This window comes from Hypomesus transpacificus, chromosome 18 (genome assembly GCF_021917145.1).
Source record: "Hypomesus transpacificus isolate Combined female chromosome 18, fHypTra1, whole genome shotgun sequence".
Lineage (NCBI taxonomy): Eukaryota > Metazoa > Chordata > Actinopteri > Osmeriformes > Osmeridae > Hypomesus > Hypomesus transpacificus.
Window position 1 is genome coordinate 11,847,723 of NC_061077.1, and position 27,761 is coordinate 11,875,483.

Genomic DNA, 27,761 nt, shown 5'->3' on the forward strand with positions numbered 1-27,761 from the left:
ACGCCACAAACATTCAAAGCTTTAATCTGCAAAAACGGAGATTAAATTTACAGATCACTAAGAGCAGAATGAGAAAAAACATTACACCTGAAGTTTTTAGCTCAACACAATAAAGTAATGACATTCTGCCATGACATGTAACGCTAGATTAAGCCACAATTAAACTCCAAAATCCAACCTATTTAAAATGTATATAGCTCTCTATTTTTTTTTTCAACAAGCACAGAAACACTACTAGGCCTCCTGTATTTGTTCCGATTGTTCTCTCCCCTTCGCGATTGTTCCTCTCTATCCCTTATACACAAACACAAAAATGAATTGCTAGAATTTACAGTATTGTTGATATCGCAGTATCCATGGATTCCAAAGCCCCACTCCAAATGATTGTCCCTACAGTCACTGAACAAGCCAATTAGCTTACTGGCTAATAGATGGAAGAATCAAATCTCCCCAACATTTGCCGGGGAGGTTTGAAAGTAGCGGATGTAACACATGCCAATCAAATAGTTTGTTTGAATGTTTTCAGTCTTTAAAAAAAGCGCCCAATTGTAACGAAACCCGCCCAAATTTGATCAACCCGCCCAAGGCTATTTTGCCCCGCCCAGCATTATCAAAAGCAGCCCAATTGGGCGGGAACCCGCCCAATGTGGCAACACTGGGTACTGTCAGGCCAAATAGTGTCCTAGGGCCAAATAGTGTCCTACCTGACGTCACAATGCCGTTCCGAAGCAAGGACGCGTCCGTCGCTATGCCGACCTTAAATTCCTGAGATATTTACCCGTGCTAGCAGGAAACTGTCATGGTTGCTATACTGGTTACTAGGTAGGAAGTTTTGTATTTAGGCTTATTTAAACCAGCTTATTCTACTCTACTATTTAAAGTTTTCACTCGTTTGATAGCTGGTGCTAGCTGGCTAATTGTTTTCGTCAAAAGAACTAGTATAACCAGTATAGCAACCATGACAGTTTCCTGCTAGCACGCTTATCTCAGGAATTTAAGGTCGGCATAGCGACGGACGGCATTGTGACGTCAGGTAGGACACTATTTGGCCCTAGACCTAAATTATACCGATAGAATGAACTGTATTCACACAGTTCAGCCAGCATTGCCTTATTGCTTAAGAAACAATGGCAAACAGCAGTTGACATGTCTTTTTGGAAAACCGGACAGTTTGAATTCTGCTTACGTATTAGACTCGTTTTGAGGATAGGCTTTTCTCGAAAGGCAATGTTAAAGACCTAGGCATACATTTAGAAGTAAAATAATTAAGTTCACTTACCTCTGGGTAGAAATACGCGTACACTGAACTGTAAACTATCCCCATGTCTCTCCCAATGTAATGTTTTACTTTTACAATGGTGCTTGGTATACCTACAGAAGGCAGCCTGCTTTCATTTTTGTGGCCTTATCAAAATGCTTGGTGTATTCCAAAGCTCACTTGTAGATTCAGCGATAGGTGTGTTCATTTCGGTTTCTGTTATGTTTCACGTAGATTTTTATGATATGGTCTGCAGCTACCTGTACATGCACGGGCCGCCCGGGGCGGCATTTTTTCATGTCACGTGGGGGGCGCACGAGCATAAAAAAAAGAAATCTGGGGGGGGGGGGGAGGGGCCGGGTTGCAAGTGATAAACAAAGTGAACCGCCACTGTACCTGTACAAAGTACAGACCTTTGCATTCAATATGCAACCACGCAGCTGTTGACGCGTCTTCTGCTGCATAAACGGTTATAGGTTTTAATTTCTAAAGCGTCTGGATGGAGTAGGCTAGGGTTATGTAGAGTTATGTAGGCCTATTACACAAAACATTATTGTCTAACTCTTTATTGGTACGTGGAATGAGTGTTTGGACGCAGTCCAGGGTTGTAGAATTTGGCGCGTGCTTTCTTAAAGGGATCTACCAAAGATTATGACAGGTGCCCGGCTAGCTCAGTCGGTAGAGCATGAGACTCTTAATCTCAGGGTCGTGGGTTCGAGCCCCACGTTGGGCGCAAGATTTTTTCCAGTTGATTCATTTTGATGGTAAAAATCTTTCTATAGATATATATTGACTTTTGGATCATATCATGACATCATATCATAATGTATATGATTTTGTGTCATAGTTATTATTAGAACTCTGTTATTACCAGCTCCTTGTGGTTCTGCACAATCGGTTATGGGGCATTCACACAGGCAACTGTCTCGGCTCCTCCCCCAACACCAACGTTTCTTTGACAAAGCTTTGCAATGCCTTGTGCGGTTGTCTGTGTGAATGGTACATTGCCATGTCTTGCTGTTGATATATATCAAGCCCACCCAGGGATGTAAAGATTTTCATTGTGGTTGGTTGGGGGAGTGATTATTTTTGTTTTTGTTTAAGATTTTTACTGTAAGCAATTTAGGAAAGGCATAGTAATACAATTTAGATAGACAATGTTCCTATGTGAATGTCTAGCCACTCCTTTACATGAAATAAGCTTAAAGAAATAAATTGCCACCCATAGTTTTTATTGAGTGACTAATGCCTGAGGCAACGCTTGTTATCCTCCCCTCCCCCACCAAGCGTAAAACTCCCCTCACCCTGCATCTATTGTTTGTTGCTTTCTTCTCTCACTGTGTCTGCTCTAGTCTCTGTTGATCTGTTTAACGTTGTCAGGGCCACAGGCTATGAATAGTAAACAAAAACATTGTCAAAAGGAAAAGAAGATGCGTCCCTGGGTGGACTCGAACCACCAACCTTTCGGTTAACAGCCGAACGCGCTAACCGATTGCGCCACAGAGACCATATGACCAGCTGTAAGGGGGTGTGTCTAAAGAGCTACCCTGTGTGTGTTTGAGTAGTACTCTGTATATTTCAGATTTAACTTAAGGAATTAAATTTAGCCTCTGACGTAACCCACGCCCCCTCTCTTTAGTAAATAAAATTGTCTATTGCGCAGTTTGTATATTTCAGATTTAACTTAAGGAATTAAATTTAGCCTCTGATGTAACCCACGCCCCCTCTCTTAAGTAAATAAAATTGTCTATTGCGCAGTTAGTTAATCTTTCTTATAGCAATACCTCAAACCCTCCAACCTCCAACTAACTTTTTTTAAATGTAATAGATTGTGATAATATTAATTCACTCTATGTATTAGTTGACAGATTTTAAATGTTGGGGGCTGGACATGAAGATTTAAAAACACATTCCACTAAAGCAATACTCATCAAGTCTCTGTGGCGCAATCGGTTAGCGCGTTCGGCTGTTAACCGAAAGGTTGGTGGTTCGAGTCCACCCAGGGACGAGAATTTTTTTTTTTTATGATTCCAGTTATACATCCAATATCGGTTATGGGGCATTCACACAGGCAACTGTCTCCCAATAGTTAGTTCAGTAGTTATAGAATAAAAGAGTTTTGTGGAGCTTTGCAATCTTTTCAGCTAGTTTTCCTATTCATTATAATCTCCTGTTTGGCTTTGTTTGGAACTATGTGCGTACACATGAACCACATGAACACCTAGCATTCTTCTTACCCTTTGTTGAAGCAACTCGTTCTTTTTATGTGTCTGGATATGTTGACAATCCAGGTCTTTAAAATGATCAATGTTTGTGATAGAATAGACAGAAAGACCCTACCACTGAAGCCTAACGCATCCCTGTCTCTGTGGCGCAATCGGTTAGCGCGTTCGGCTGTTAACCGAAAGGTTGGTGGTTCGAGTCCACCCAGGGACGAGAGTTTTTCTTGAATCCAGTTATACATTCAATATTAAGTTCAGTAATTAACAGATCATAAAATTTTTATGGAACTCCGCATTCTTTTCATCTAGTTTTCCTATTCATTTAAATCTCCTGTTTGGCTTTGTTTGGAACTATTAGCATACACATGAACCACATGATCACCTAGCGTTCTGACCCTTTATTGAAGCAACACTATTCTCTTAATTTGTTTGGGGATACATTGACAATTCAAGTCCTTAAAATAAGCGATGTTTGTGACAAGAGTATATAGAAAGACCCTACCACTGATCAAATGTGCATCCCCGTCTCTGTGGCGCAATCGGTTAGCGCGTTCGGCTGTTAACCGAAAGGTTGGTGGTTCGAGTCCACCCAGGGACGAGAGTTTTTCATGAATCCAGTTATACATCTAGTCTTTTATTGTCAGGTACACAGAACAACACAAGGTCAACCTGGAACTGAAATTCTTGGGACAAGACAACGCAAGCAACTTAGCATAACATATAAGTACTAATAACAGAGATTACATCTATGATAAGCTCAAATAAAATAGAATACATTGAAATAAAATATTAGTAATAAAAATCTTAATATACAAAAAAAGGTATGCAATATGCAATAATACACATTATACACTAAGACACAAAATGACCTATACATACTAACAAGACCTATACAATACAGTATACTAAACCTCTAATACACATATAACCAATACTAACCTTATAAACCTATACCTAACCTAAACCTTAAGACAAGTGGGATACAATTAGTGGAAAATTGCTGATAGTGTAACCAGTAGCTGAAAGTGACATTGTGTAAAGTGGCTAGTGAGAAGTGTATCAATGTCCATATCAATGTCCTTTCAGAAGCCTGATGGCCCTTGGAAAGAAACTATTCTCCAGTCTGCATGTGCGACACCAAATGCTTCGATATCGCCTGCCAGGAAGAAGTCTCCTCAGGAAGAAGAGGCATTTCCGAGTCACTTTGACCAACTTGTCCGTGTGAGCAGACTAGGTGAGATAATATCTGATTTTGTTTGGAACTATTAGCATACACATGAACCATATGCAGTGTTTCCCACAGATTAGAAATCTAATTGTGGCGGGGAGGGGTGGGAGTTGTCAGACCGGGGGGGGGGGGGGGTCGTAATAATTCCTTTGTTAATAATTCGTTACACAATAATTTGTTACATTACATATTAATTCAAAATGATTTACACCTTCAGAAAATTAACAACAACTAACATATCATTTCTGCATTATGCATGTAGCAACGCTAGTGCTAAACAACTATTTATCTGGTCGGCTCCATGACGCCGGGTAAGTAGCTAGCTCTTGAGACTTCTCACCAAAAGAACGAAGGGGAAACTTCGAGTACTGTAAGTCGCTCTGGATAAGAGCGTCTGCTAAATGACTAAATGTAAATGTGAGTAAGGTACCTAGCGAAAAGTAGCCTCAACTTTCCTCGACTTTTAGCTACGGCACTAATGCTGAAGGCTCGCTGATATAGCTGTCGGTCTTACTAGAACGGCATATGTATGCATTGTTGCTAACGTGTGCTGACGTTGTGACTGTGTGCATATGTGAGAAAGACGCATGAGTGACAGAGAGACGGAGGGAGAGCAGGGAAAAGGAAATGCAGCTGAACGAATACGCTGCGTGTTTTAACCTAAATAGCGATAAAAAAATGTTTTACGAAACGCAATGTGTGGCGGCCGGTGTTGATTCTGTGGCGCACCGCCACAAATTAGTCTATGTGTGGGAAACACTGATATGACCACCTAGCCTTTTGACCCTTTGTTGAAGCAACTCTTTCTTTTTTATGTGTCTGGATATGTTGAAAATCCATGTCTTTAAATTGAGTGATGCCTGTGATAGAGTAGATTGAAAGACCCTACAGCTGAAGGTGAGTGCATCTCCGTCTCTGTGGCGCAATCGGTTAGCGCGTTCGGCTGTTAACCGAAAGGTTGGTGGTTCGAGTCCACCCAGGGACGAAGCTTTTCATTTACACTATAAACACAATCAAATGTGTACAGCTCTGGAAAAAATTTAGAAAAGTTGAGAAGAACAATTTTGAGTGAGAAACAGAAAGGTGGAATTTAGAGGCCTGTGCAAATTTTACTTTTATGTTCCTCACTAAATTGTCCTTCTGACCTTTTACAAAATGAAAAAAAGGTGCAGTTTCCAGAACTGTATATGCTACAGTTGAACTGTGTAGGGGGTCTATAGAATTGGATCACTGACAGTTATATGGCCCTGCCCTGACAATTTTGTCCAAATAATATTAGGCTTAATATCTTTTTACTTTCATAACATGCACACTAATACCAATAACATCAATAGTAAAAAAAATAATACAAATAAATTCTGACTGCAACATCGGGATACCAAGGATAGGTAAGGCAATCAAGCCTGAATGCAATCGAACCATCTCAGGTCCAACTGCAGACCTCTCTCCTCAGCCCCCTCTCATCCAGATGCAGTAGTCAAGCAAGTCATTCATGCATACATGCACATCAGTCATCCAATCACAGCTTGAGCCTGGGGTCTGAGGAGAGAGGTTCCGGTATGAGGCAAGCAGTTGGACCCTCTCCCAGATGTTGCAATCACAATTTTTTGGTTCCAGTTTTTGGGATCTAAATTAAAAAAAATGGAATTTGAGAAAGCAGAATTTGATAAATGTAATATTTTCAACTGAAATAATTCATTAAAAAAACGATGACAATCTTGTTTTGCGCTCTACACAGTCCTGTACACATTAATTGATGCACTGATTTTACTGGGGCACAGCAGATTTATACTGGGCACTTGCCCCTGTAAAAAGGGTCTAACGACGCCCTTGTGTTAAGTTATGTTTAATAAACTAATACAATTAAAAAAACACTGTGCTCCTAAATTTCTTTGTGGAGCACATGTCACTCCTTGGTGAAAACATTAGCGTAGAGCCCTGTAGGGGTAAAGGGTAGTATTGGGATTTGGCCTTAACCATACCAAATACTACCATTTGTGGCCACTGTTCTGTTCAAATGTTCAAATCTCTATTTGGGGGCGCTGTTTTGCCTTTTTCTAATGCGATTGCGAGAAGCATCTCCGATCAGATTTTTTTGAAAGAACTACAGTACACGTCTCTGCAATCAAAGGTAGGATATTCTCAGATCTGGATAAATCTTAAAATAGCTAGCTAAATCATGAACAAACATGTTTATCAGATTATATTTAACTGTATTATATCTTTTGTAAAAGAAGGTTTGCGTTGGCCGGGAATCGAACCCGGGTCAACTGCTTGGAAGGCAGCTATGCTCACCACTATACCACCAACGCATACTGCAAGGAATTCTGGGTAGGCTAAAATCCCTAAAACTTTCCCATTCATTCTCTATGGTAGTGCCAAACCACTACGGATGTAATGTTCTGACAGCCTCTGGTAGGTTTTTTACTCTTACGTATTTGACTCCCATATAATAAATGATAATGATACATATTGAGCGAAAAAAAAACAAGTAAACCTTATTGTTGTTTTACTGCCAGCTACTCTACCAATGTTGTGTGGAGATGTCACAAAGTGTGTATGTATTAGGATGTAGAAAACAACCTATTTTTACCTACATTTTTTGCAAACACTTTCTGAAGTTTGTTACTATGCAGTACCTCACGTAATTTGAACTACAGTAGTTGGCTCATATTTAATATTTTACCTTACACACTATCTAGTTTACTAGCTCATGTTATTGTATCTGCACAGTAGTCGACTAAACTCACAGACTGTATTTAGATCGGTTGCTCGTTTCGTTACTACTAGTCGGCTTAAACGGACGATACAGTAGCTGGCTTGATCATGTCATGTTACTGTAGCCAGCAAATCTGACTGTATCTAGTTGAATTCTCTTATTATTCGTATCTACAGCGGTCGGTTAATAATATATTACGATAACACAGGTAGTAGGTAGGAGGAGGGATTGTTGCTTGCGGGAAAATACATGAATTACAATGTAAATCTTTCTAATAACTACGTGACTAAGTAGCTCACGGTCTGTATCTAGCAATCTAGAGAGACCTTAGTACTGGACTCGCCAGCGAGATCTGTTGTTCCATCAGTGAGCTTCGAGATTCAAAAAAATGTTTCCACCGACAAAAAAAACTCAACCGTCCCTGGGTGGACTCGAACCACCAACCTTTCGGTTAACAGCCGAACGCGCTAACCGATTGCGCCACAGAGACATTGTGGCGTCGGGAAGAAGTCTTGGGAATTTTCTCATAATGCAATGGGAAATGTGGACGTTTTGAAAGGGGAGGGTTCACCTGTTGGACCTATTAGATTGCTTGTTACAGTGTGACGTAGCCCGGCTAGCTCAGTCGGTAGAGCATGAGACTCTTAATCTCAGGGTCGTGGGTTCGAGCCCCACGTTGGGCGATACTTTTTTGAATTGCATGGCTGTACACTTACTGGTTTTCAGTACTAGGAAATGCTGAAAATTATCTGTAAATTAAGAAAAATTATGTTCAGGCCAAGAAAAATTAAAAGTTATTGTCCTAGCACTAACACCAGTATTTTTTATAAAATAAATGATGATAAAAAAAAAAACAAGAAACAAAATTTGAAACAGCAGTTAATATGATCCAAAACACAGTATTAGATTAGCAACCTCCTTTCCAGCAAATGAATCAACGCAGTTCAAAAACTGTGCCCTGTGTCAACACAGTTCAAAAACTATGCGCCCAACGTGGGGCTCGAACCCACGACCCTGAGATTAAGAGTCTCATGCTCTACCGACTGAGCTAGCCGGGCAGCTGGTATTTTGGGTACTTGAAAAGGCAGTAAAATCATGTCCAAAAATATACTATTAAATGCAAAGTGCTGTTTTCAAGTTTCCTAAGCAAACAAAGATATAGGCGTACCAGTTTTTATGATTAACTATGGAGTAGGATTATTTGCCAAAAGATTGTAAAATCGTAATCTGAAGCGTAGTATCTTCACTTTTTACCCCACCACCAATGAATGCACAAAATATGTTCAAATTAATTATTTTATTGTCTCCATTATATTTGGTTGTCTCCATTGTCATGAACAGTATCGAATTTTATAAAACACAATAAATGCTGCTGCTACTTTGCTATTAATACAGGCAAAGGTGCTATGGTGCACTAAAAATGCCGGGAAAAGGGGGAGGGAAATAAAAATAATTAGCATTTTCAACACTTAATTTTACATCACTTCATAAAGCATTCAAAACATACAAAACGGTAAAGACACTCTTAATATCAACAAACTTTATTCAAGTTTTTGTAGTCCAAGTCAGACACTGTAGACTGGATACTCAGTCACAACGGTCCTGAAAAGCAGCAGTGACAATCACTGAACTGTAATAGTTGGAAATAAACACATTCTCATTAAAACTAGGACTAAATGTAATATAGAACTCATGTAGTTGCAACAGTGACAAAATGATCGTCGTTCGCACACAAGCGTGACAATGTTTGTGTGTGCAAAGTGTGCCTAAGAATGTAAAATAGTTTGTGTGTGGGTGTGAGCAGGTGTGTATGTAGGACAAGGTTCTGCATTGATTCTGCAGAAGAACAAGGTCACCTTTAAATGAGGTCACTTTCACAGAGGCAAAAGATTAGAGTTTCAACGGCCCAGGGTTTAGACCATGGTAACTGTTGCGACTTTCCCAATCCACACAATCTCAGTTCTATCAGTCATGATTCTGTCCGTCTGGTTGTGTTCCGGAACAGTCCCCGTTGTTCCGGTTCTGTCTCGAGGACTCCAGTGCTAACTGCATGCCCCAGATGCTAAGAGGCCTCATGTAGCCCAGCGAGCGGTAGATGCCCTTCTCACAGTATGCCTCGGGGGTCTGGAAGGCCATGCCCAGCCTCTCCCACACGGTCCTGTAGCACCCCTCCGCTGTGTGAAGGCCCTCCTCCAGCATGCCCTGCAGGACAAACACACGTCCACACAGGTGAGACAGACAATATACGACAAATGCGGTTTGTGTTCCCAAGCTTGCAGCCAATGGGAGGTTTATTGTCAGTGCTTCTTTGCTGTTTTGAATCAGTGCAACTGATAACAAGGGCAGTGTTTGCTCATCAGTGTTGGGTTGAGAAAGATTGATCAACTCTGGACTAAAACAGGGTGTTGACACACAAGCACAAGAACAGGAACACACCCTTACACAGGAACACACACATGCATGCATAACCCACACAGGCATACACACAAAGGCAAACACACGCTCTCGAACACACACACACAAACTGTAGGCAGTACCATCTCTCACACACACATACTCACCTCCTGGATCATAGTGGCCGCCAGTCCGTAGACCACCCCCACCCAGACTTCATCTGATTGGACGCTGGAGCGGTCTGGCACGCCGTCAGGCCTCATCCCGTTGACCGCGCCCATCTGCCCTCCCGCGAAACTCATCACGTTCAGATCAAACACAGACTTGAGCGCTGTGCGGATCTTCTCCTTTGGAAACGCCTGGGGAAAGGGAAAGATTGTTTAGATGTATAGTCAATATGTACATAACCCCAAGGGAGAAATAGGGTTGCGACAGCCTTGCCTCAAACACGGTTATAAGCAAACGGCATATACACGAATGATTCAAAGCGGAGAAACGATGTTGCGTGTCGCAGCTGTGTCTGTGTTTTTAAGTGTCAAATGTTGTAAACTTTGACTGAGAGTCTGGTTGTGCGGTTTCTCTTACCTGGTATTCTCCCTCTCCAAGTCCTGACGCTCTCAGGAACCACTGGCCGGCACACTGGTCTGACATCACACTGTTGGACAGGTCACGGCCTCCACTGTCGTAGTTATAGTACTTGCCTACAGAGAGCAGGAGATATTGTACCAATGCATTAAGTCGAGGATGGGTATATGGCCCAGTGATGGAGCGTTTAACTCCAGATCAAGTCGTAGCATTACATTAAGTCATTTAGCAGACACTTTTATCCAAAGCGACTTCCAAGAGAGGGCTTAACAAAGTGCATAAGTCACTGATGATAACAACAAGATAGCCCCAAATACATTGCGGGTAGCCAAAACATGAAGCACACATTGTGAAGAACCAAAATAAGTGCCTAAATGGAAGAACCACAAGAGCATGTAGTTAAACAAGGTACAATTAAACAACACAAATCGCTTTAAGTGCAAGTGTATCTGTAGAAAAGCAAGCAACAGTAAAAAATATTTCACAGCGAGTACAACAATTTAAATCAGTTACCACTAACCAACAAGAGCAACAAGTCTCTAAGTAGGGTGAAGTGCCTTGCCCAAGGACATTTAACTTGGCCGGGAATCAAACCGGCAACCTTTTGATTAACAGTCTGACTCCCTAACTGCTCAGCCATCTGACCCCCCCCCCCCCCTACTATATACAGTGCTGCTTTCCACAACACAGTACTTCACACACCGTTCCAGAGCAGCTTGTCGTAGGCTGCGCTGCCCCGGTCCAGGATGTCTCTGTAGCGCAGGAAGGCTGCCTCGTCGTCCACTAGCTTGGCCATCTTGCACATGACACACACCGAAGCCAGCCACAGGCCCCCACAGTACGCGCTGAAACACAACCACACAAGTCAAGCATAGAGGGTTAATCACTGAACCATAATATCACAACTGTCACATGTTCACTTTCACATCAGGCATATCTGACCACAAACAGGATATCGCAATGTGACACAACAGTACCCTTTGAAAATTAGGTAACTGAAGCAGTTACAAACCAGCAGACCGCTATTCATAACTTGTTTATAGCTACACATCCAAGCGGCATCTATTCAACATTAAGAAATTGGATTTACCATGCATGCACGTCCTGCATCTGGTTATGAGGCTACAGCCTTTGAACACAGTCACTCTACACTCCCAGGAGAGAGCTATGGAAGCAGCTTAAAATACCCTTCTTTATTCTTGCTCTCGTCACGGGACAGGATGTCAAGTCAAACTATTCATTGGTTTTTTATTTCCTAACCACATTACGCCACTTTGTTCCTCTCTCTGACTGTGCATGAATTATCTGTCCTTCTGTACATCCATGGCAGGTTTGAAGGTTTTGTAGCATGTGAACAGGGTTCAACCAATGTATATCCAAAATAACCAAACAGTTTACAGTGTAAGTAATTTACATGTGCGTGTGTCTCTCTCTGTTACCTGGGTCCAGTAACAGTCCAACCATCATAGGTCTGGTCTGCATAGCCCGAGTTCTCAATCAGCCCATCACCATCCTCGTCAAATTTCATCTCTGATTCCATCACTGCCTAATGGACCAATCCAAATAGAGTGTGTACAGAGTGTTTAATTGTAAATAAATCACTCAAAGCCAATGTCATACATACCGTGGTATTATAGTAATCTAGCACAGATCTCCATTATTTGAAATGTTGACACAAAACATGTAAATAACGGCTGCCTAATATAAAGTACGTAATATTTGTGCGCACATCGTACCTGGCAGATGGGCCACATGTCCTGGAGGTACTGGGAGTCCTGGGTGAGATGGTAGTCTCTGTAGACGTGCAGGATGAACTTCAGGTTCAGGTCCTTCCAGTCGGCCGTGTCGTGGATCAGGTAGGCGTTGACGCGCACCCACGGCTCGTCATCTAGGGGAGAGGGCAGTGGACTCGCGTTAAAACTAGTAGTAAGAGATTCACGCTGTGGAATGGACCTAGGGCAGTGGTTCCCAACCCTGGTAATCAAGGAACACCTGTCCTGCATGTTTTAGATGTTTCCGTGATCCAACACACCTGAATCAAATGAATGGTCATAAGCAGGCTTCTGCAGAGCTTGTTAGAAACCACTGACCTAGGGGACTGTCTAGAACAGAGGTTCTAGACATTCAAATGAATGGTCACAAGCAGGCTTCTGTAGAGCTGGATAATGACCCATTCATTTGAATCAGGCGTGTTGGAGCAGGGAAAAGTCTAGAACATGCAGGACAGGTGTTCCCTGAGGACCAAGGTTGGGAACCACTGTTCTAGAAGGATTATACCTAACTGAAGAAGTATTGTAAGATGAAAGAATCTGACCAGCGCAGTTGACGGTGTTTTTGTGCATGTGAAAGAGGTTGGGGGTGGAGGAGCTTGGGGGTGGATGTGAGGGTGGGGTGGATGTGGAGTGTGGGTGTGGATGTGGAGGAGTGTGGGTGTGGATGTGAGGGTGGGGTGGATGTGGGGTTGTCCAACCTGGGTCTCCGATGTCGTGAGGGACAACGTTTCTTGTCTTGACGGCAGAATAGCGCCCACTCATCAGGTGTAACCTCTCTGTTGGGTCATGCTGGACCACGCTGCCAGCTGGATGAAACAGCAAACAGTTATCAGCACATCTTTCTTGAACATCTATTCAAAAACGACTAATTCTTCTTGAACAAGGGACTGTGTGCATACACACAAACTATATACAAACACGATATATATATTTCCCTTGCACAAATACAAACACAATCTGCTTTTGAGCATACACACACACACCACAATGCAAGTCTAAATAGCAGTCTAAATACTGAGATAAGCCACCTACTCACCAATATCATACTGCAGGCTCAGGGCCAGTTTGGGCCAAAGCATAATGAGTGCAAAGGAAGCATAGAAGTGCACGTCATATGTGTTGTACATCCTGTACTCGTGACCTGGGGGAGGGGGGAGAGCAGGGAAGGGGGAGAGCAGGGGAGGGGGAGAGCAGGGGAGGGGTGAGAGCAGGGGAGGGGGGTGGGGGGGAGAGCAGGGGAGGGGGAGAGCAGGGGAGGGGGAGAGCAGGGGAGGGGTGAGAGCAGGGGAGGGGGGTGGGGGGAGAGCAGGGGAGAGGGGAGAGCAGGGAAGGGGGAGAGCAGGGGAGGGGGAGAGCAGGGGAGGGGTGAGAGCAGGGGAGGGGTGAGAGCAGGGGAGGGGTGAGAGCAGGGGAGGGGGAGAGCAGGGGAGGGGTGAGAGCAGGGGAGGGGGAGAGCAGGGGAGGGGGAGAGCAGGGGAGGGGGAGAGCAGGGGAGGGGGAGAGCAGGGGAGGGGTGAGAGCAGGGGAGGGGGAGAGCAGGGGAGGGGGGAGAGCAGGGGAGGGGGGTGGGGGGAGAGCAGGGGAGGGGGAGAGCAGGGGAGGGGGAGAGCAGGGGAGGGGTGAGAGCAGGGGAGGGGGGTGGGGGGGAGAGCAGGGGAGAGGGGAGAGCAGGGAAGGGGGAGAGCAGGGGAGGGGGAGAGCAGGGGAGGGGTGAGAGCAGGGGAGGGGTGAGAGCAGGGGAGGGGTGAGAGCAGGGGAGGGGGAGAGCAGGGGAGGGGTGAGAGCAGGGGAGGGGGAGAGCAGGGGAGGGGGAGAGCAGGGGAGGGGGAGAGCAGGGGAGGGGGAGAGCAGGGGAGGGGTGAGAGCAGGGGAGGGGTGAGAGCAGGGGAGGGGGAGAGCAGGGGAGGGGGGAGAGCAGGGGAGGGGGGGAGAGCAGGGGAGGGGGAGAGCAGGGGAGGGGGAGAGCAGGGGAGGGTGAGAGCAGGGGAGGGGGAGAGCAGGGGAGGGGTGAGAGCAGGGGAGGGTGAGAGCAGGGGAGGGGGGAGAGCAGGGGAGGGGTGAGAGCAGGGGAGGGGGAGAGCAGGGGAGGGGGTAGAGCAGGAGAGGGGGAGAGCAGGGGAGGGGTGAGAGCAGGGGAGGGGGAGAGCAGGGGAGGGTGAGAGCAGGGGAGGGGGAGAGCAGGGGAGGGGGAGAGCAGGGGAGGGGGGTAGAGCAGGAGAGGGGGAGAGCAGGGGAGGGGGTAGAGCAGGGTCATTTATCATCTCCACTCCCACACAAAGACCTTTAAGTGTTAAATCTTGCAAACAGTCCTCTCCCGAGCACAAAACACACCCAGACACAAACCCCCTCCCAGTCCTGTCTACATCCCTGTGTGTAAGGTTCGTCTTGTTACGTCATGGTAGCTCACCCTCCAGGTAGGCGAAGCGTCCGTACTCCTTGATGATGTCGGGCTGGGCCGGAAGGCCCCCGTCCTCGCTACGTAGCCCTCCGCTGACGTCACTGTCCTCCGCCAGCTCCGTCCACACTGTGCCCCCGTCCGCCACGAAGTAGAGCTCGTTAAACAGGGCCGACTTGTACCAGGAAGGGAGGGTACTGTCACACACACACACATCATAAACACACACATCATAAACACTCATCATCTTGTCCTGTATGTTTTTTCTTTTGTTTCTTTTTTAATTGATATCCTTTGATATGGGCCAAGTGCCTGAAATAAAGCTGAAATAAATATTTAAATAAATAAACATGCACATCATAAACACACACCCATCATAAACACACACACACACACACCCATCATAAACACAAACATCGGGGATAATTACAGTTATGCGTGCGTTAAACAACGTTAGTCCAGGGGAACAGGGTTTTGTGACAATTGAGCGTCATGGGAATGAGCATGCGGTGGATTCTCAGAATGATAAACGTATGTAATATTGACCCAAAGTCAAGTAAACTTCCACCCTGCTCTGCAGGTCAAGGCGGACACGTCTCATAGGTTCCAGTCCCACACTCCCCTGCAGGTCCCATGCACCATTCATCGCTAAGGCTGAAAGTGTCTGCTAAATGAACACATGCAAATATGATATAAGCATTGTACATACGAAACTACCCACATAACCCTGATGGTCAGTGTAGATAGAGAGGGCTGTGTGTGTGCACCTGTGTAGATGGAGAGGACTGTGTGTGTAGATAGAGAGGGCTTTGGGTGTAGATAGAGAGGGCTGTGGGTGTAGATAGAGGGCTGTGTGTGTATATAGAGGGCTGTGTGTGTATATAGAGAGGACTGTGTGTGTGTAGATAGAGGGCTGTGTGTGCACCTGTCCTGCAGGATGGGTCTCTGCCACGCCTCGATCTTCCTCTCCCAGTCCCTGTAGCGCGTCAAGGCACGGTGACAGAGAGAGGGGGCTGCATCCCCTTTCGTGCCAAAGAATCGGGTGTACCTCCTAGAAAACACACACACAAACGTACACACACATTGTAAGAGGGAGCTGCTGGTACTCAGTAGGAAACATCGGCGTGTTGACACAACAAGGTCATCTCACAGTTCTGTGATATGACAAACATGGATACAATAGGTCTTTGGTTGGGCATGCTGTTGTGTAGTGTTTTGGTGTGCGCATGGAACTGGTTGCTTTTAGACTGCTCGCTCTGTGGTTAATGTCACTGAAGACGGAATGCTCCAGTTAAGAGTGCGTATCGGTTTCAGCAAACAAGACTGTTATGAGTGTGTGTTACCCAGGGGGCTGTGTAACAGGAGAGTATGTGTGTTTGTGTGTGTGTATGGGGCATGTTGGCACATGCTGGCTAATGTATACAGTCTTGGTGTCAGGTTGGCAATGTATAACTATCTTTCATTGAGCTTCTGACTGCAAGGCTTCCTTATCGAGCCAACAGCTAGATATGCATGTGAGGAAGCCTTCCTCGCAGCTCAGTAACTCGAGGAGAGGGACTAGAAAACAGGGACAAGAAGAGGAGGAGAGACAAGAGGAGAGAGGGATGAGAGAGGAAGAGAGAGGATTGAGAGGACATGGGGGGGGGGGAGAGAGAGCGCATTGCAGGGCATAAAAAACAAGGACTGGAATGAGGAAGTAGAGGAAGCTGGTGAAAGAGGAGCTGAGAGAGAGGTAACAGGATCCCCCAAAACGTTATGGAAATGAACATGGATAAGGCATAACAAACCCAGACTGAATACCAAGTCCACGTCGTGTGGTGGTGGCCTCTACAGTGCTTGTATTCCAATAGAGGGCTGACTTAAAAACAAGCCTTATCCTCTCTGTGACTCAAAAGTATTGAATGGGATCAACTCAAATCTGTCTCTAAGGAGAGGTAGACTGCTGTACCTATCGTGTTTTCTCTCGTGGGAGCCAAAGGTGACAGTGGGCATGTCCCACGCCAGGCTGAACTCCAGGGCGTTGTGGCCCTGTGCGGGCACCGAGCAGCCCACAGCCAGGGCGGCCGCCACCTTCTCCCCCTTGGCGGTGGGAGGACTGGAGCCTGGAGGGACGGAGGGAAGGAGAGAGGTGTCAGGAGAGGTAGCTGGGAGGCTGGTCGACGCAAACCTCTACTACTTTTTAATTAGTGCACCTTCAATACATTATGGTTTCTCGGGGTAGTACGTCACATCTGGTATTAATGAAGGGATTTCCGAGTGGCCCACAGTTATCACGGGCAGCGGTTGATTGGCAGAGAGTACTGACCAGTAGGAGAATCAAGCCGTCCATCGGTGATGAGGTCACTCCAAAGTCCGCTGCAGGTTCCTTTTGGGCTGAACGCTGTCTGGTGGCTGATCTCTCTGTCAGGCTGATGTATATCACACAATCAAACGCATAATCAAATCATACTTTATAAGGATGAACCCTAACACACAGAAGTAAGATCGGTGTTTGAGACATCCAGTCTTTACTGGGCACCATATGTCATGTTGTGCTTGTACCTGCTCTCTGGCAGCCATGCAGAGGGTGTAGGGGTTCACCGCGGTGCAATGATGCAGCAGGACCCCGGACACCGCCTCCCCCTCCTTCTCCAGGTGGAATGGTTCATTCCAGTGACCCCCGCTCTTGTCGTCCTTGTGGCCCGACCCGTTGACCAAAGTGAGCATGATGGAGACGTCGAGGGCGTAGTCATTCCTGTTCTCGACGTCCCACACAAACACTGCCACTGGGAGGCTGGAGTCCTGAGAGGGTTGGATGTGTGTGGGTGAGGGGAAGGTAAGGGAGGTTAAACGGGCAAAAAAAAAACAATAAAATAAGTGCCAGATGGGTACTCTTCAGCCAGTTCCAGTCATGCTGGTTGAGAAATAACATGAAAACGCGCGGGTCCCGGTCACCTGATAGTCGTGTGGGATGACGGGGGACACCTGTCTGCAGGTGAGGGTGACGTTCTGTCCCGGGAGGTGGTAGACAGTCCAGGCGCGGGGGTACAGGGCGTGGTAGAAGGCGTACTCTCCGCAATAGCCCCAGTTCCAGCCCTGTAGCACTGGGGGGCGCTCCACAGACAGCACCTGCTGGTACACGGTCTGACCTCCCCGACGTAGGCACACGGTGAACTGTGGACCGCAGAGGAGGAGGAACGGATGGGACGGAGAACAGGAAAACAGATTGGGGGAGAACATTTTTTTAAATGAGGATAAGGTGAGGATCGCAAATGACTTCTAGCTGTTTCCGTACATAAGCGTTCCCACTAACGTCATTTGTGTAAAGGGTACCTGGTTAGCTATGACAGTTTTGTAGTGGTACATTCCAGGGTTAAGCTGCCACCTGCAGAACTCCCCCCGCCAGCCTCTCGTGATGGTACCTCCCCCTATCCCTCCCAGAGGAGCACCTGCAGAGGAAGGAGCATCACTCAGAACATCACAGCTTCATATTTCCTTGCTGGTTGATGTGGATGCTCGGCAATTAGATGTGTTAAAGAAACTGGTTCTGATTTAGGGCTTTACCGTAGATTTGTCGTAGTGGAAGTGCCCGGAACATGTCGATGAAGGGAGCTTTCTTTTCCACCTGTGTCTTCTTGTACCACCATTTCAGATACCTACACACACACACACACGTTAGCTGGATCTCAACAAGTTGGACATTATTTGCCTTTATATTTCCAAGAAGAACAAGCTCACACAATCCTGAAACAGTCGCCAAAAACACAAGCAAGCACACACACGAACTGTGGAAATCAGAGGATTCCATCTTTCTTCTGGGGGGGTGGGTGGATGTGGGGGTTGAGAAAATATAGGACATTCCTGCATTGTTGACTGGCAACTGGAAACACGGCATTGCAGGCGTACAAAGAGATGTGCTGTGTTTGAAGCTGTCCTTCAACACATCTTGTAGTATATAATGCACCGTGGAAGTAAGGAGACGCTAACAATAGGGAGACTGACGTCAGATCAGTAACGGATTTCACGTGTCCAACCAACTCTCCGTGGAACTCCACCGTCATATAAACAGCATTGAGAGAGAGAGAGAGAGGGTGAGAAAGGCACGCTTGTTTTTTCCTCTCTCTTTCCACGCTTCTCTTTCTCTCTCAATCCTTGGTGTGTGTTTAAATGCACGCCCAGCTGTTTCTCTGCCTTCAGGCCTCTGAATCAAAAGCAGGGCCAAATAGCAGGCGATTAACATGGACGGAAAAGAGAGGGGGGAATTGTCTGTCCTGAGCTCAGAGAGCTGCCAAGGTCTGACAGAGTTATGTGTGGGTGGGTGGGTGTGTGTGAGTGTGTGTGTGTATGTTGATCTGGGTGCGTATCAGGGGGCATCCCAGGGATGCACTGTGAATTATTGATCAGGCCGAGTTGAAAAAGGACCCAAGCACTTCATGGGCCTGGGGTTTTAACAGGCAGGCGTTTCAGACTGCTTTACAGAGACACTCACTCTACCACACAATAGATAAGTCAACTGCCGCATCTGTGTAACATGTCTTTCACCGTACACCAAGACTTCTCTACTTCCTAGACTACCGTTTCTGCGTTGTAGTCTACACCTTTTTACTGTGTAGACCCCCTGGGGGGAGGGGGGGTCCTTGGCTGAGCGGTTAGGGAATCAGGCTATTAATCAAGTTCAATTCCCTTGTCGCGCTAAATGACCCGCTTGCCTCGGAGGGAGGGTTCCTGTACTTACAGGGACATTCTCTCTGGATAAGAGCGTCTGCTAAATGACTCAATGTAAATATACTGTGGAGAAATACCATCTGAAACGTAGGAAATAGCTTGACGCTGTTCCCATGTTAGGCTCTCAGTCCCAGGTTAGCTCATGAAGCAGACAATGGGATTGAGTTGTGTTGAATAGGCCATGAATGGGACGGGCAGTATCAATAGAGACAAGGCTTGTGGTGTTCAAAGGCGTAGCAACAAACATGGGACCCATTGGTCTCTGTTGGAACTCTGTAAATCAGGCACTTTGCTCTGCTCTGGAATCCACTGAACGGTAAAGGCCATGTGGGAGAACCCGAGTCACTTTCGCAGAAAATCTATTCAACTTTTTACTTTGTGTTCTGGCATAGCATTTTTGGGTTTCCTTTTTCCACTATATTCTTAACCTATATCCCACTCCCCGCACAACCAATCGATTCTCGGCACACAAACATTATCATACAACACATGTCAATGATTAATGGTTGTCATGGTGACCGGTGGGGTATTAAGCACCACACCTTCAGTTCTGTCTCTTAGGAAAGCCTTCTTTGTTTTGAGGACATGAAAGGTTGATTTCGTACTGTAGGGTTAACTATGTATGTGGAAAAAAAAGATGTGAAACCAAATGTTTTATACGTCGTTTTATACTCTTTGCTGGTGTAGTGTGATATAGGCATGTATTGTGCAGTGTAAGTGTACCCTTGATCAAATACAGCTCTGAAATAAATGTAGACCACTGCACCTTTTTCTTTCATAAAAATTAAAGTTGAGAAGGACAATTTTGAGTGAGAAACAGGAAGGATTTGCATTGGCCTCTTGAATTTCACCCTTCTGTGTCTCAATCAAAATGGTCCTTCTCAACTTTTTAATTAATTTATTTTTTATGAAAGAAAAAGGTGCAGTGGTCTCAATTTTTTCCAGAGCTGTATGTAGTCATGATTTGGAGGTACAATACTGAAGGGAAAACACTAAGAACCTCCAATGAAGGTTGAGGTTACATGGTATTTATGTACCAGTCTAGCTTAATGCCGATCCACAAGCGGGACTGGTTTAACTGCACATGCCATGTCCCTGCTGGAAAAAAACTCACCAGACTTGATCTACTGTCTTAACACAAATACCTGGTTGGAGGTTCCCCTGGGAGAGCAAAATGGGAGAGATGAAGGACAATTCGTGTCTTCAACCCCCCCCCCCCCCCCCCCACCACCACCACCACCACACACACACACATTTTCAAGTGTCATCTGGACTGTAACTGATCCCTTTCACTGCAGTGTGCCTTTCATTTCTGAATTAAGATATGATCCCCCCTCTCCAGATGTAGAGATTAGATGAAGGCATTCCCTCTGAGGCTCAGGCCCCTGAACAGGGCCCATACCTTGGCAGGTTAGGAATTTAGCCTTCTATCAGACACACGTACACACTTCTCAGATGTCAGATCTCAGCAATTCATGTTGTTTAATTGTAACTTGCTTAACTACATGCTCTTATGGTTCTTCCCTTTGGCATTTATTTTTGGGTTGTTCACAATGTGTGCTTCATGTTTTGGCTACCCCTATCTTGTTGTTATTATCAGTGGCCTATGTACTTTGTAAAGCTCTCTCTTGGAAGTCGCTTTGGATAAAAGCGTCTGCTAAATGAATAAATGTATATGTCAGGAACCGGGCAAACCATGTTCAGTCAGTCAACAGCATAGATGTATCTGAACAGGTTAGGTGTTGTGCGGGACGCCACCTTAACCATGTCTCTTATTTCCTTAGTTCAATGGGACTGAGATTGGAAACCAGAGGTAAATGAGAGCTGTAGGAGAACCTGTCTTGCATGGACCTTTCCTAAGGAGCAGGCAGAGCAATACCGTTTCTTAATTTATCCAGCATGTGAATAAAACCTTACAGAATGCAGTTCTGCCTCTCACCCAGCATAGGATTGACGGGAATAAGTGCCATGCTCACTATGTTAAACACAGTCACCCACCATCTACCTAGGGAGACCACATTGCTCTAACCTGTAGATTAGAAAAGCAAATGCTGCTATAGCGACAAGGCAGACACCTGTGATTCGACTCTTCCATTCCACTAGCTATGGGTTGAACAGCTAGCTATAGGTTCCGCGGCATTAGTGATCTTACCTGAGACCCAGTCCGATGTGATCCACGAGGTTTGACAGCGACACGTCTTTAGCTTGGAATGGCTTCCTCTTCTCCTTGAATTCGTGTGCTAGGCAGATTCTCCAGCCTTCTTTTGGTACTTCGTAGCCCGGTTCGGTGGACACATACCGACCCATTAGGTCTGATGTAGATTTTTCGGTCGACTCCATGTTCATATTACCGGGCTACCGCCAGTGAAAGAATAGCAGTGCAGGAACACTAGGGTAGTCTTTTATAACCGGCGCGATAAAGCCAACACCCGTCGCACAAGCAGTAATGGACAATCAATCAGTTATGGATGTATGACTCTGAGTGACTGGACTGGCAAGTCAAGCAGAATAGCTTCGGTAGCTTATTCACTTTTGAAGTATTTCTCATTTCCCCTGTCGTAACTGGTTAAATTAATTGTAATCGTTTAAGAACTCAATACACAGGTGGGTGTAGTGACGATATGTCCGTTTATATTACAAATGTGTTAATAAATTGGGAGGAGCTGCATAGTAAAGGTATCATTGCCTTGTGAAACTTGAGCAATATTATTCTTGACGGAATACGCATTCAATAGGCTGTCAAATCATCTCTCAGTCGTAGGTTGTGTTTTTCAGGCCTGTCTTAGTAAACCCCGTAAGGCAGACAGTAGTAAGTCTACCTTATGCACATCTCCGTTGCTCACTGCTATTGTTTTCACACTGACACGTAGGCTTTCATGGCTTTGACGTACTTTGACAGCATCCTCTGCAGTTTAGTCTTTTTTTCTTGTGTGCGCAGGTGGCGCTGGCAGTTCTGTTTGCAGACTGATGACTAGAACAACAGGAGCCAGGAGTTTCAAGCTAACACTGCGGCTATTTCGCTAGCTTCACACTCCAGAGACAGGACACGTTGATCTGATGCCAGACTGCACAGTCAAAGATCCGATGTTTTCGCTAGCTAGCTAGATTTCCAATATCTACCACGAAAAACATAGCTAGCTAGCCAGTTAGCAAGAAACATGGACAATGTCTGACAAGTAGCTCCGAGTATGATCCGCGTATACAAGCGGTCTATTTCAGAATTTAATCACAGTGCCGACAGAAGATCCGTGGCCCGTGAGTCCATAAAATATGGCCAGTCGACATGCAAATCAATTACAGTAGTTTCAATCTGCACCGAAATTCAACTAATCCTCCGCCTCTCACAGACTGAACCAACTGACGCCGGGAGCGAAGGGGATCTCTACAACACTGTCCTTATCTCTTTTGCAAGACGTAATTTCTGTCATCTATTACACTTATTTAAATATTATATTATATGTAGTTGAGCTGCTGATTTATGTTCTCGAAGAATATAGACTGTTATTCATGTACCAAACATATTTCGAAGAAGCGCTACTCTCCTTTCCTTAGAAACATTCCCTGTTTTACGCCGAATGTGCCACGGAGCTCGTTTTGGATGGCCAAGAAAACATGTCACCAAACTATCGAATTTTCTCGTGGGATTACTTTTTTGTTTCAAAATGTTAAAAGATTGTACACATAATTACATGTGTTAAATTACAATTGGGGGATGTATGTAATGGCCTTCTCCCAATGCACTTCCAAATGGCCGTTCTTGCAGAATGGTTCAACTTTGTAACCCAGGGTTAACGTGTCGTCGTCCACCGCTAAAACTGAATGTTTTGTTTTTGATTGCAAGGTTCTGTGGATGTTTAGTGTTCCCCGGTACCAAAAAGAAATTTGAACGGTTCATTTTTATTTTTATTGTAAGATCTCTCTGCTCTCGCATTGATTTCCAACTTACCAGTGTAAGTCATTTGTGCGGCGAAGGCTAGTTAGTAATTAAAATAAGCAAAAGTTAGCTAGTCTAGATTGTTAGCTTTATGATAATGGTATGTTACTAGAAAAGTAGTAAATTGCATTAGTGAGGATTGAGCCAAAAGGTTACAGAGCGAAAATAAGAGTAGTTTGCAGTCGTTTGCGTTGCACGATACTTAAGTTGTCAGTGTTGTTATTTGCTGCGCCACTTCCTTCCTATAATAACCAGAACGACAATCGATGCGAATAGTAATATCCGAGTTAGCTAGAAAATGCTAATTCAGCCAAGTCGAGTTATATTATTGTAGACTAAAGATTACTGTCTAGATTTACCCTGTACATAACATTATCCTATTCTCCTGTGTGCAGATGATTGAGGTGGTGGCCTCTATGGCGCGAGGCCCGGTGTTCCTGGCCGGAGAAGCGATGGAGTGTCTCATCACCTTTACAAACCCCATGTCCCACCTCTCCACGTCCGCTAGCAGGTATTAACAGTCATTTCTCTCTTTTTCTATAGGTAAATGCATGTTGTCTGGACAAGAACAAAACACTACCCAGCACATTACCCTGAAATATTCATCACTGTCATACAAGTACCCACCTGGATTTTTTCTTCTTTCCTGTGCCAGTGAGATGCTGGCATGGGCCAGCGCCCAGATCCACTGCCAGTTCCACGCAAGCGAGAGCAGGGTGGCACTGCCAGCCCAGGGCACCAAGCAGGACGTCCAGGCGGACAGTGACACTGTCCTGATCCCCAGCAGAGGTGAGGGAGGGGTGGACAGAACGAGGGAAGGAAGAGTGGAGTAAAGGAGAGAAATGAGGACTGTAAAGGAGTTAGGAATATCTCTAAGAATATACTTGATAGTTTTATATTTGATGTTTTTCATCATGACTGGTTCATACGTTTAAAAGGGTAATCGAGAGGGTACTCTTGTCTTCTCTGGTTCTCTCATAAAAGGTTCCAGTCAGCATTGAGAACCATACCTTAACCTTTGTACACCATTGATTATTTTGCTTTCAGATCATATGACTTGGCTGCTACTGTACAAATCCAGTTTGTCTGAGCCAAGAGTGTAAAAGTCCTTGTGATGCAGATTAGAGGCCTAAGCAACACCGCCTGCTCTCAAAAGGGGTTTTCGGCCTAAAACCTGGCAACCACTGCCAAAATGCTCAACGGACTTGTCTCATTCTTTTACCAGGAGAGCGAGGGCAGTGCATGCTGGACACGCCGCCCAAGATACTGTTCTGTGACCTGCGCTTGGACCCTGGAGAGAGCAAAACCTGTGAGAACACAACTTATGTACTCTGTGACTGTGTCAGGATTGAGAAAGTAGTTATTTTTCACCTCTTCCTCACACTCGTACTTGCTTATTATGCTCAGAACCTCCTCCCCCCCCCCCCCCCCCCAACACACACTCACACACCCAAGCTCATATCTCCCCCTCGTCTCCCTCCACCAGACTCCTACAGCGAGGTGGTACCTAGCGATGGCCCCCCCAGTTTTCGGGGTCAGGCGGTGAAGTACGTGTACAAGCTGACCATTGGCTGCCAGAGGGTCAACTCCCCCATTAAGCTGCTGAGGGTTCCCTTCAGGGTCCTAGTCCTGAACGGTGAGCTAACCTGTCTGTCCTACCAACTCACACACGCACAGGAAGACGGAAGTCAATAAAAGACGTGAACTTGAAGTCATAGAAGCCCAACCAAACTGTTAAACACTAAACAGGTTTTTTGTTGTTGTTGTTGGATATCAAACAATTTTAACCGCAACTATCATCTGATCTGAGCAGCAGATCAAGCGTGGTAAACATGTTGTTTTTGTCCCTCATGGCTTACCGTAGGCATGCCAGAGCCCCCGTTCCCCCAGGACGAGGAGGTGGCCCCCTCCAACCCCTTCCTGGAGGAGGAGGAGGTGGGCCGCAGGGACGCCAGGCCCCTGGAGAGAGCCCTGGAGATGCTGATGATCACCACCTCACGCCGCCACCCCCGTAAGGCCGCCCGCCTGTCTGTCTGTCTGTCTGTCTGTTTGCCTGTCTGTCTGCCTGCTCGTGTGGTGTGGAAACCTGTCTGTCTGTTTGTGTGTGTCTACCTGTCTGTCCCCCCTCATGCCTGTCTGTTTGTATTCATTTTTTAAATATATATTTTTTACCATCTGTATGTCCTATACTGTCAGTGACTGTTGAATTGTTATTTTCCTTTATGCGTCAATCTGTGATGCTTAAGCAGCATTGCTTGATAGTAACCATCATAGAGTTTGTAAGATTTGTAGATGACTTTTGGCCCCTGTGACTTAAAGACCTATTCAACATTACCAACATGAGAGGGAAGGTGGCCAAGTTCTGCATCTTCAAGACTGTATACCGGCTAGGGGAGGACATCATCGGCACCTTCAACTTTTCAGAGGGCGATATTCCTTGTTTGCAGGTGTGTGTGTGTGTGTTTTGGTGTATAATGTCAGGATTAGAGGATTAAATAAATCAGGTGGCAGAGCGGTTAGGGAATCGGGCTAGTAATCCAAAGGTTGCTGGTTTGATTCCCTGTCGTGCAAAAATGACATTGTGTCCTTGGGCACTTTACCCTACTTGCCTCGGAGGAATGTCCCTGTACTTTATGTAAGTCGCTCTTGATAAGAGCGTCTGCTAAATGACTAAATGTAAATAAGCGTCTGTGTGTATCTGTGTTTGTCTGTGTGTTTGTCTGTCTCTCTCTGTGTGTGTGTGTGTTCTGTGTGTGTGTGTTCTGTGTGTGTGTTCTGTGTGTCTCCCCTGTGTGTCTCCCCTGTGTGTCTCCCTCAGTACTCTGTGAGCCTGCAGAGCGAGGAGGAGATCCAGCAGCAGTACCAGCGCCGGCCGGGTCAGCCGCTCAGCGTCACGGGTCACGGGCGTCACCTGGAGTCCTGCCTCCACACGGCCTCCAGCCACTTCTCCCTGCCCATCCCTCTCAACGTCACGCCAGGCTTCAGCACAGACATAGGTCAGCCTCTCTGGAGGTCTCTGGACCCGCCTCTGGTTTACCATCCAGTCGATGGGTGTCTGTGGGCTTGAAGGGGTTCGTTTGGGGTGCGGGTGTATCTGACGTTGTGTCTGGGGAAAAAGGCGATATGAACACAGATCTTATAGCTTTTCTGCAAAACCCTAGTTGGGAGGATTACATATGAATGTCAGGGGGTTTATTTATATATGTATATTTTCAAGCTGCCTCAAAATGTCAGACTTTGTGGGGGGGGGTTGTACTGGTGTCAGTTTAATGGGAATGTTGATTTCCCAGTCGTTATTTGGCATTGCATGACAACCCGGTAGATGACTTTGGTATCGAGCAGTTCTTCTATAATCTAACCTGTCCTTGAACGTAGCCAGTCTGTCTACACAAGCATAGAGTTCCTTAACCACCCTGCCAAACCGCTGACATGAATGTGTCTGTGGCACGGATGTGTATGAATCAAGACGGGTCAGATGGCTGAGCGGTTAGGTAATTGGCCTATTAATCTGAAGGTTGCCGGTTCGATTCCGGGCCATGCCAAATGACTTTGTGTCCTTGGGCAAGGCACTTCACCTTACTTGCCTTGGGGAGAATGTCCCTGTACTTACTGTAAGTTGCTCTGGATAAGAGCGTCTGCTAAATGCCTAAATGTAAGACTGCCTTTGTTCACAGTGACCCTGAGGTGGAAGCTGCACTTTGAGTTTGTCACTGCCAGAGAGCCTATGGAGCCGCCCACTGTGCTGAAGAACCAATCGGAAGTCACCGTGTGGATGGGGGCGGAGCATGTGGACGTTGACACTTTCAGTTGGGATCTTCCAATCAAAGTTCTCCCCACCAACCCCGCACTGGCATCTCACGTGTCCCAGTTTTCAGGGACAAACAGCATCAATATTTGACTGTGTGTGAATGTGTGTACTTTTGATGTTTGATATTAATTGACGCTCACTTTGCTGTGTGTGTGTGTGCGCATGTTTGTGTCTGTCTAAGCAAGGCATAAAGAGTTCTCAGCAGAGGATAAGAGTGAATGTCAGGGACAAAGGACAGTTGTATGTGCAGAATCATGCAAAGTTTTTCATAAATGGAGAGAGTATCTTTTCCATTTGATCTCAGTATTTTAACAAGTATGTTATAGCGTGCATCCAGTTGTGTGCACGCTTTCTTCTCTCAATTACTGAGAGCTGACCCATGTAAAGAGTCGTTTTTACTTTTCTGTATTTATTTCTTGTGTGACTCCCTTTTCAAAACTAGCTGTCTTTCAGCCCCCATGAAATGTTTTTTTTTTATGGTGAACTGTACTGTTTCACGCAGTCATCAAATTAAAAGCGGTGGTTTTGAATTTGATGAGTAAAACATCATGCAGAGACCAGGTGATTTCCAACAACGCAGGTAAAGGAAATACTTTTTGAATGATTTTATTTTTGAGAAAAAGTGAGAAGCGATACAGAACAGGATGCATACAAGAGCCTTTATACCATATATATTACTATTGGTGCATATATTTACAGTAGTGCATCCGTTAATAACTGAACGCTTACTGTATGTCATACT

At 45.6% G+C, this 27,761-nt stretch overlaps 2 protein-coding genes and 10 non-coding genes across 14 annotated transcripts; 7 read left to right on the forward strand and 5 right to left on the reverse strand.

Annotated features, from left to right (window-relative positions):
- The first annotated feature begins 1,918 nt into the window (after nucleotides 1-1,918).
- Nucleotides 1,919-1,991, forward strand: trnak-cuu. The gene has a single exon. It is a non-coding gene; the product is annotated as a tRNA-Lys (tRNA).
- A 700-nt stretch (nucleotides 1,992-2,691) lies between these two features.
- Nucleotides 2,692-2,765, reverse strand: trnan-guu. Its single transcript has one exon. It is a non-coding gene; the product is annotated as a tRNA-Asn (tRNA).
- Nucleotides 2,766-3,192: 427 nt separating this feature from the next.
- Nucleotides 3,193-3,266, forward strand: trnan-guu. The gene has a single exon. It is a non-coding gene; the product is annotated as a tRNA-Asn (tRNA).
- Nucleotides 3,267-3,620: 354 nt separating this feature from the next.
- On the forward strand, nucleotides 3,621-3,694 carry trnan-guu. The gene has a single exon. It is a non-coding gene; the product is annotated as a tRNA-Asn (tRNA).
- Nucleotides 3,695-4,004: 310 nt separating this feature from the next.
- trnan-guu lies at nucleotides 4,005-4,078 on the forward strand. The gene has a single exon. It is a non-coding gene; the product is annotated as a tRNA-Asn (tRNA).
- Nucleotides 4,079-5,619: 1,541 nt separating this feature from the next.
- On the forward strand, nucleotides 5,620-5,693 carry trnan-guu. Its single transcript has one exon. It is a non-coding gene; the product is annotated as a tRNA-Asn (tRNA).
- A 1,255-nt stretch (nucleotides 5,694-6,948) lies between these two features.
- Nucleotides 6,949-7,020, reverse strand: trnag-ucc. Its single transcript has one exon. It is a non-coding gene; the product is annotated as a tRNA-Gly (tRNA).
- An 823-nt stretch (nucleotides 7,021-7,843) lies between these two features.
- On the reverse strand, nucleotides 7,844-7,917 carry trnan-guu. Its single transcript has one exon. It is a non-coding gene; the product is annotated as a tRNA-Asn (tRNA).
- A 120-nt stretch (nucleotides 7,918-8,037) lies between these two features.
- Nucleotides 8,038-8,110, forward strand: trnak-cuu. The gene has a single exon. It is a non-coding gene; the product is annotated as a tRNA-Lys (tRNA).
- Nucleotides 8,111-8,412: 302 nt separating this feature from the next.
- Nucleotides 8,413-8,485, reverse strand: trnak-cuu. The gene has a single exon. It is a non-coding gene; the product is annotated as a tRNA-Lys (tRNA).
- Nucleotides 8,486-8,709: 224 nt separating this feature from the next.
- On the reverse strand, nucleotides 8,710-21,682 carry gba2 (glucosidase, beta (bile acid) 2). Its single transcript, XM_047040013.1, has 17 exons — nucleotides 21,430-21,682; nucleotides 18,117-18,208; nucleotides 17,886-18,001; nucleotides 17,508-17,726; nucleotides 17,115-17,354; nucleotides 16,879-16,981; nucleotides 16,522-16,675; nucleotides 15,499-15,624; nucleotides 14,586-14,770; nucleotides 13,215-13,319; nucleotides 12,877-12,984; nucleotides 12,143-12,294; nucleotides 11,846-11,952; nucleotides 11,109-11,251; nucleotides 10,407-10,522; nucleotides 9,989-10,180; nucleotides 8,710-9,629 (listed from the first exon to the last, which is right to left on the reverse strand). The coding sequence occupies exons 1-17, from the start codon at nucleotides 21,621-21,623 to the stop codon at nucleotides 9,393-9,395; spliced, it is 2,589 nt and encodes an 862-aa protein (XP_046895969.1). The 5' UTR covers nucleotides 21,624-21,682; the 3' UTR covers nucleotides 8,710-9,392.
- A 763-nt stretch (nucleotides 21,683-22,445) lies between these two features.
- On the forward strand, nucleotides 22,446-27,568 carry rgp1 (GP1 homolog, RAB6A GEF complex partner 1). Of its 3 annotated transcripts, XM_047040016.1 has the most exons (10): nucleotides 22,446-22,532; nucleotides 22,625-22,691; nucleotides 23,607-23,722; nucleotides 23,867-24,000; nucleotides 24,437-24,520; nucleotides 24,698-24,847; nucleotides 25,076-25,222; nucleotides 25,531-25,658; nucleotides 26,030-26,207; nucleotides 26,886-27,568. In XM_047040016.1, the coding sequence occupies exons 3-10, from the start codon at nucleotides 23,607-23,609 to the stop codon at nucleotides 27,107-27,109; spliced, it is 1,161 nt and encodes a 386-aa protein (XP_046895972.1). In that variant the 5' UTR covers nucleotides 22,446-22,532; nucleotides 22,625-22,691; the 3' UTR covers nucleotides 27,110-27,568. The 3 variants fall into 3 exon arrangements, with proteins under 3 accessions (XP_046895972.1, XP_046895971.1, XP_046895970.1); XM_047040015.1 differs by lacking the exon at nucleotides 22,446-22,532 and having other exon boundaries at nucleotides 22,610-22,691; XM_047040014.1 differs by lacking the exons at nucleotides 22,446-22,532; nucleotides 22,625-22,691 and adding an exon at nucleotides 22,717-23,227.
- Nucleotides 27,569-27,761: the final 193 nt, after the last annotated feature.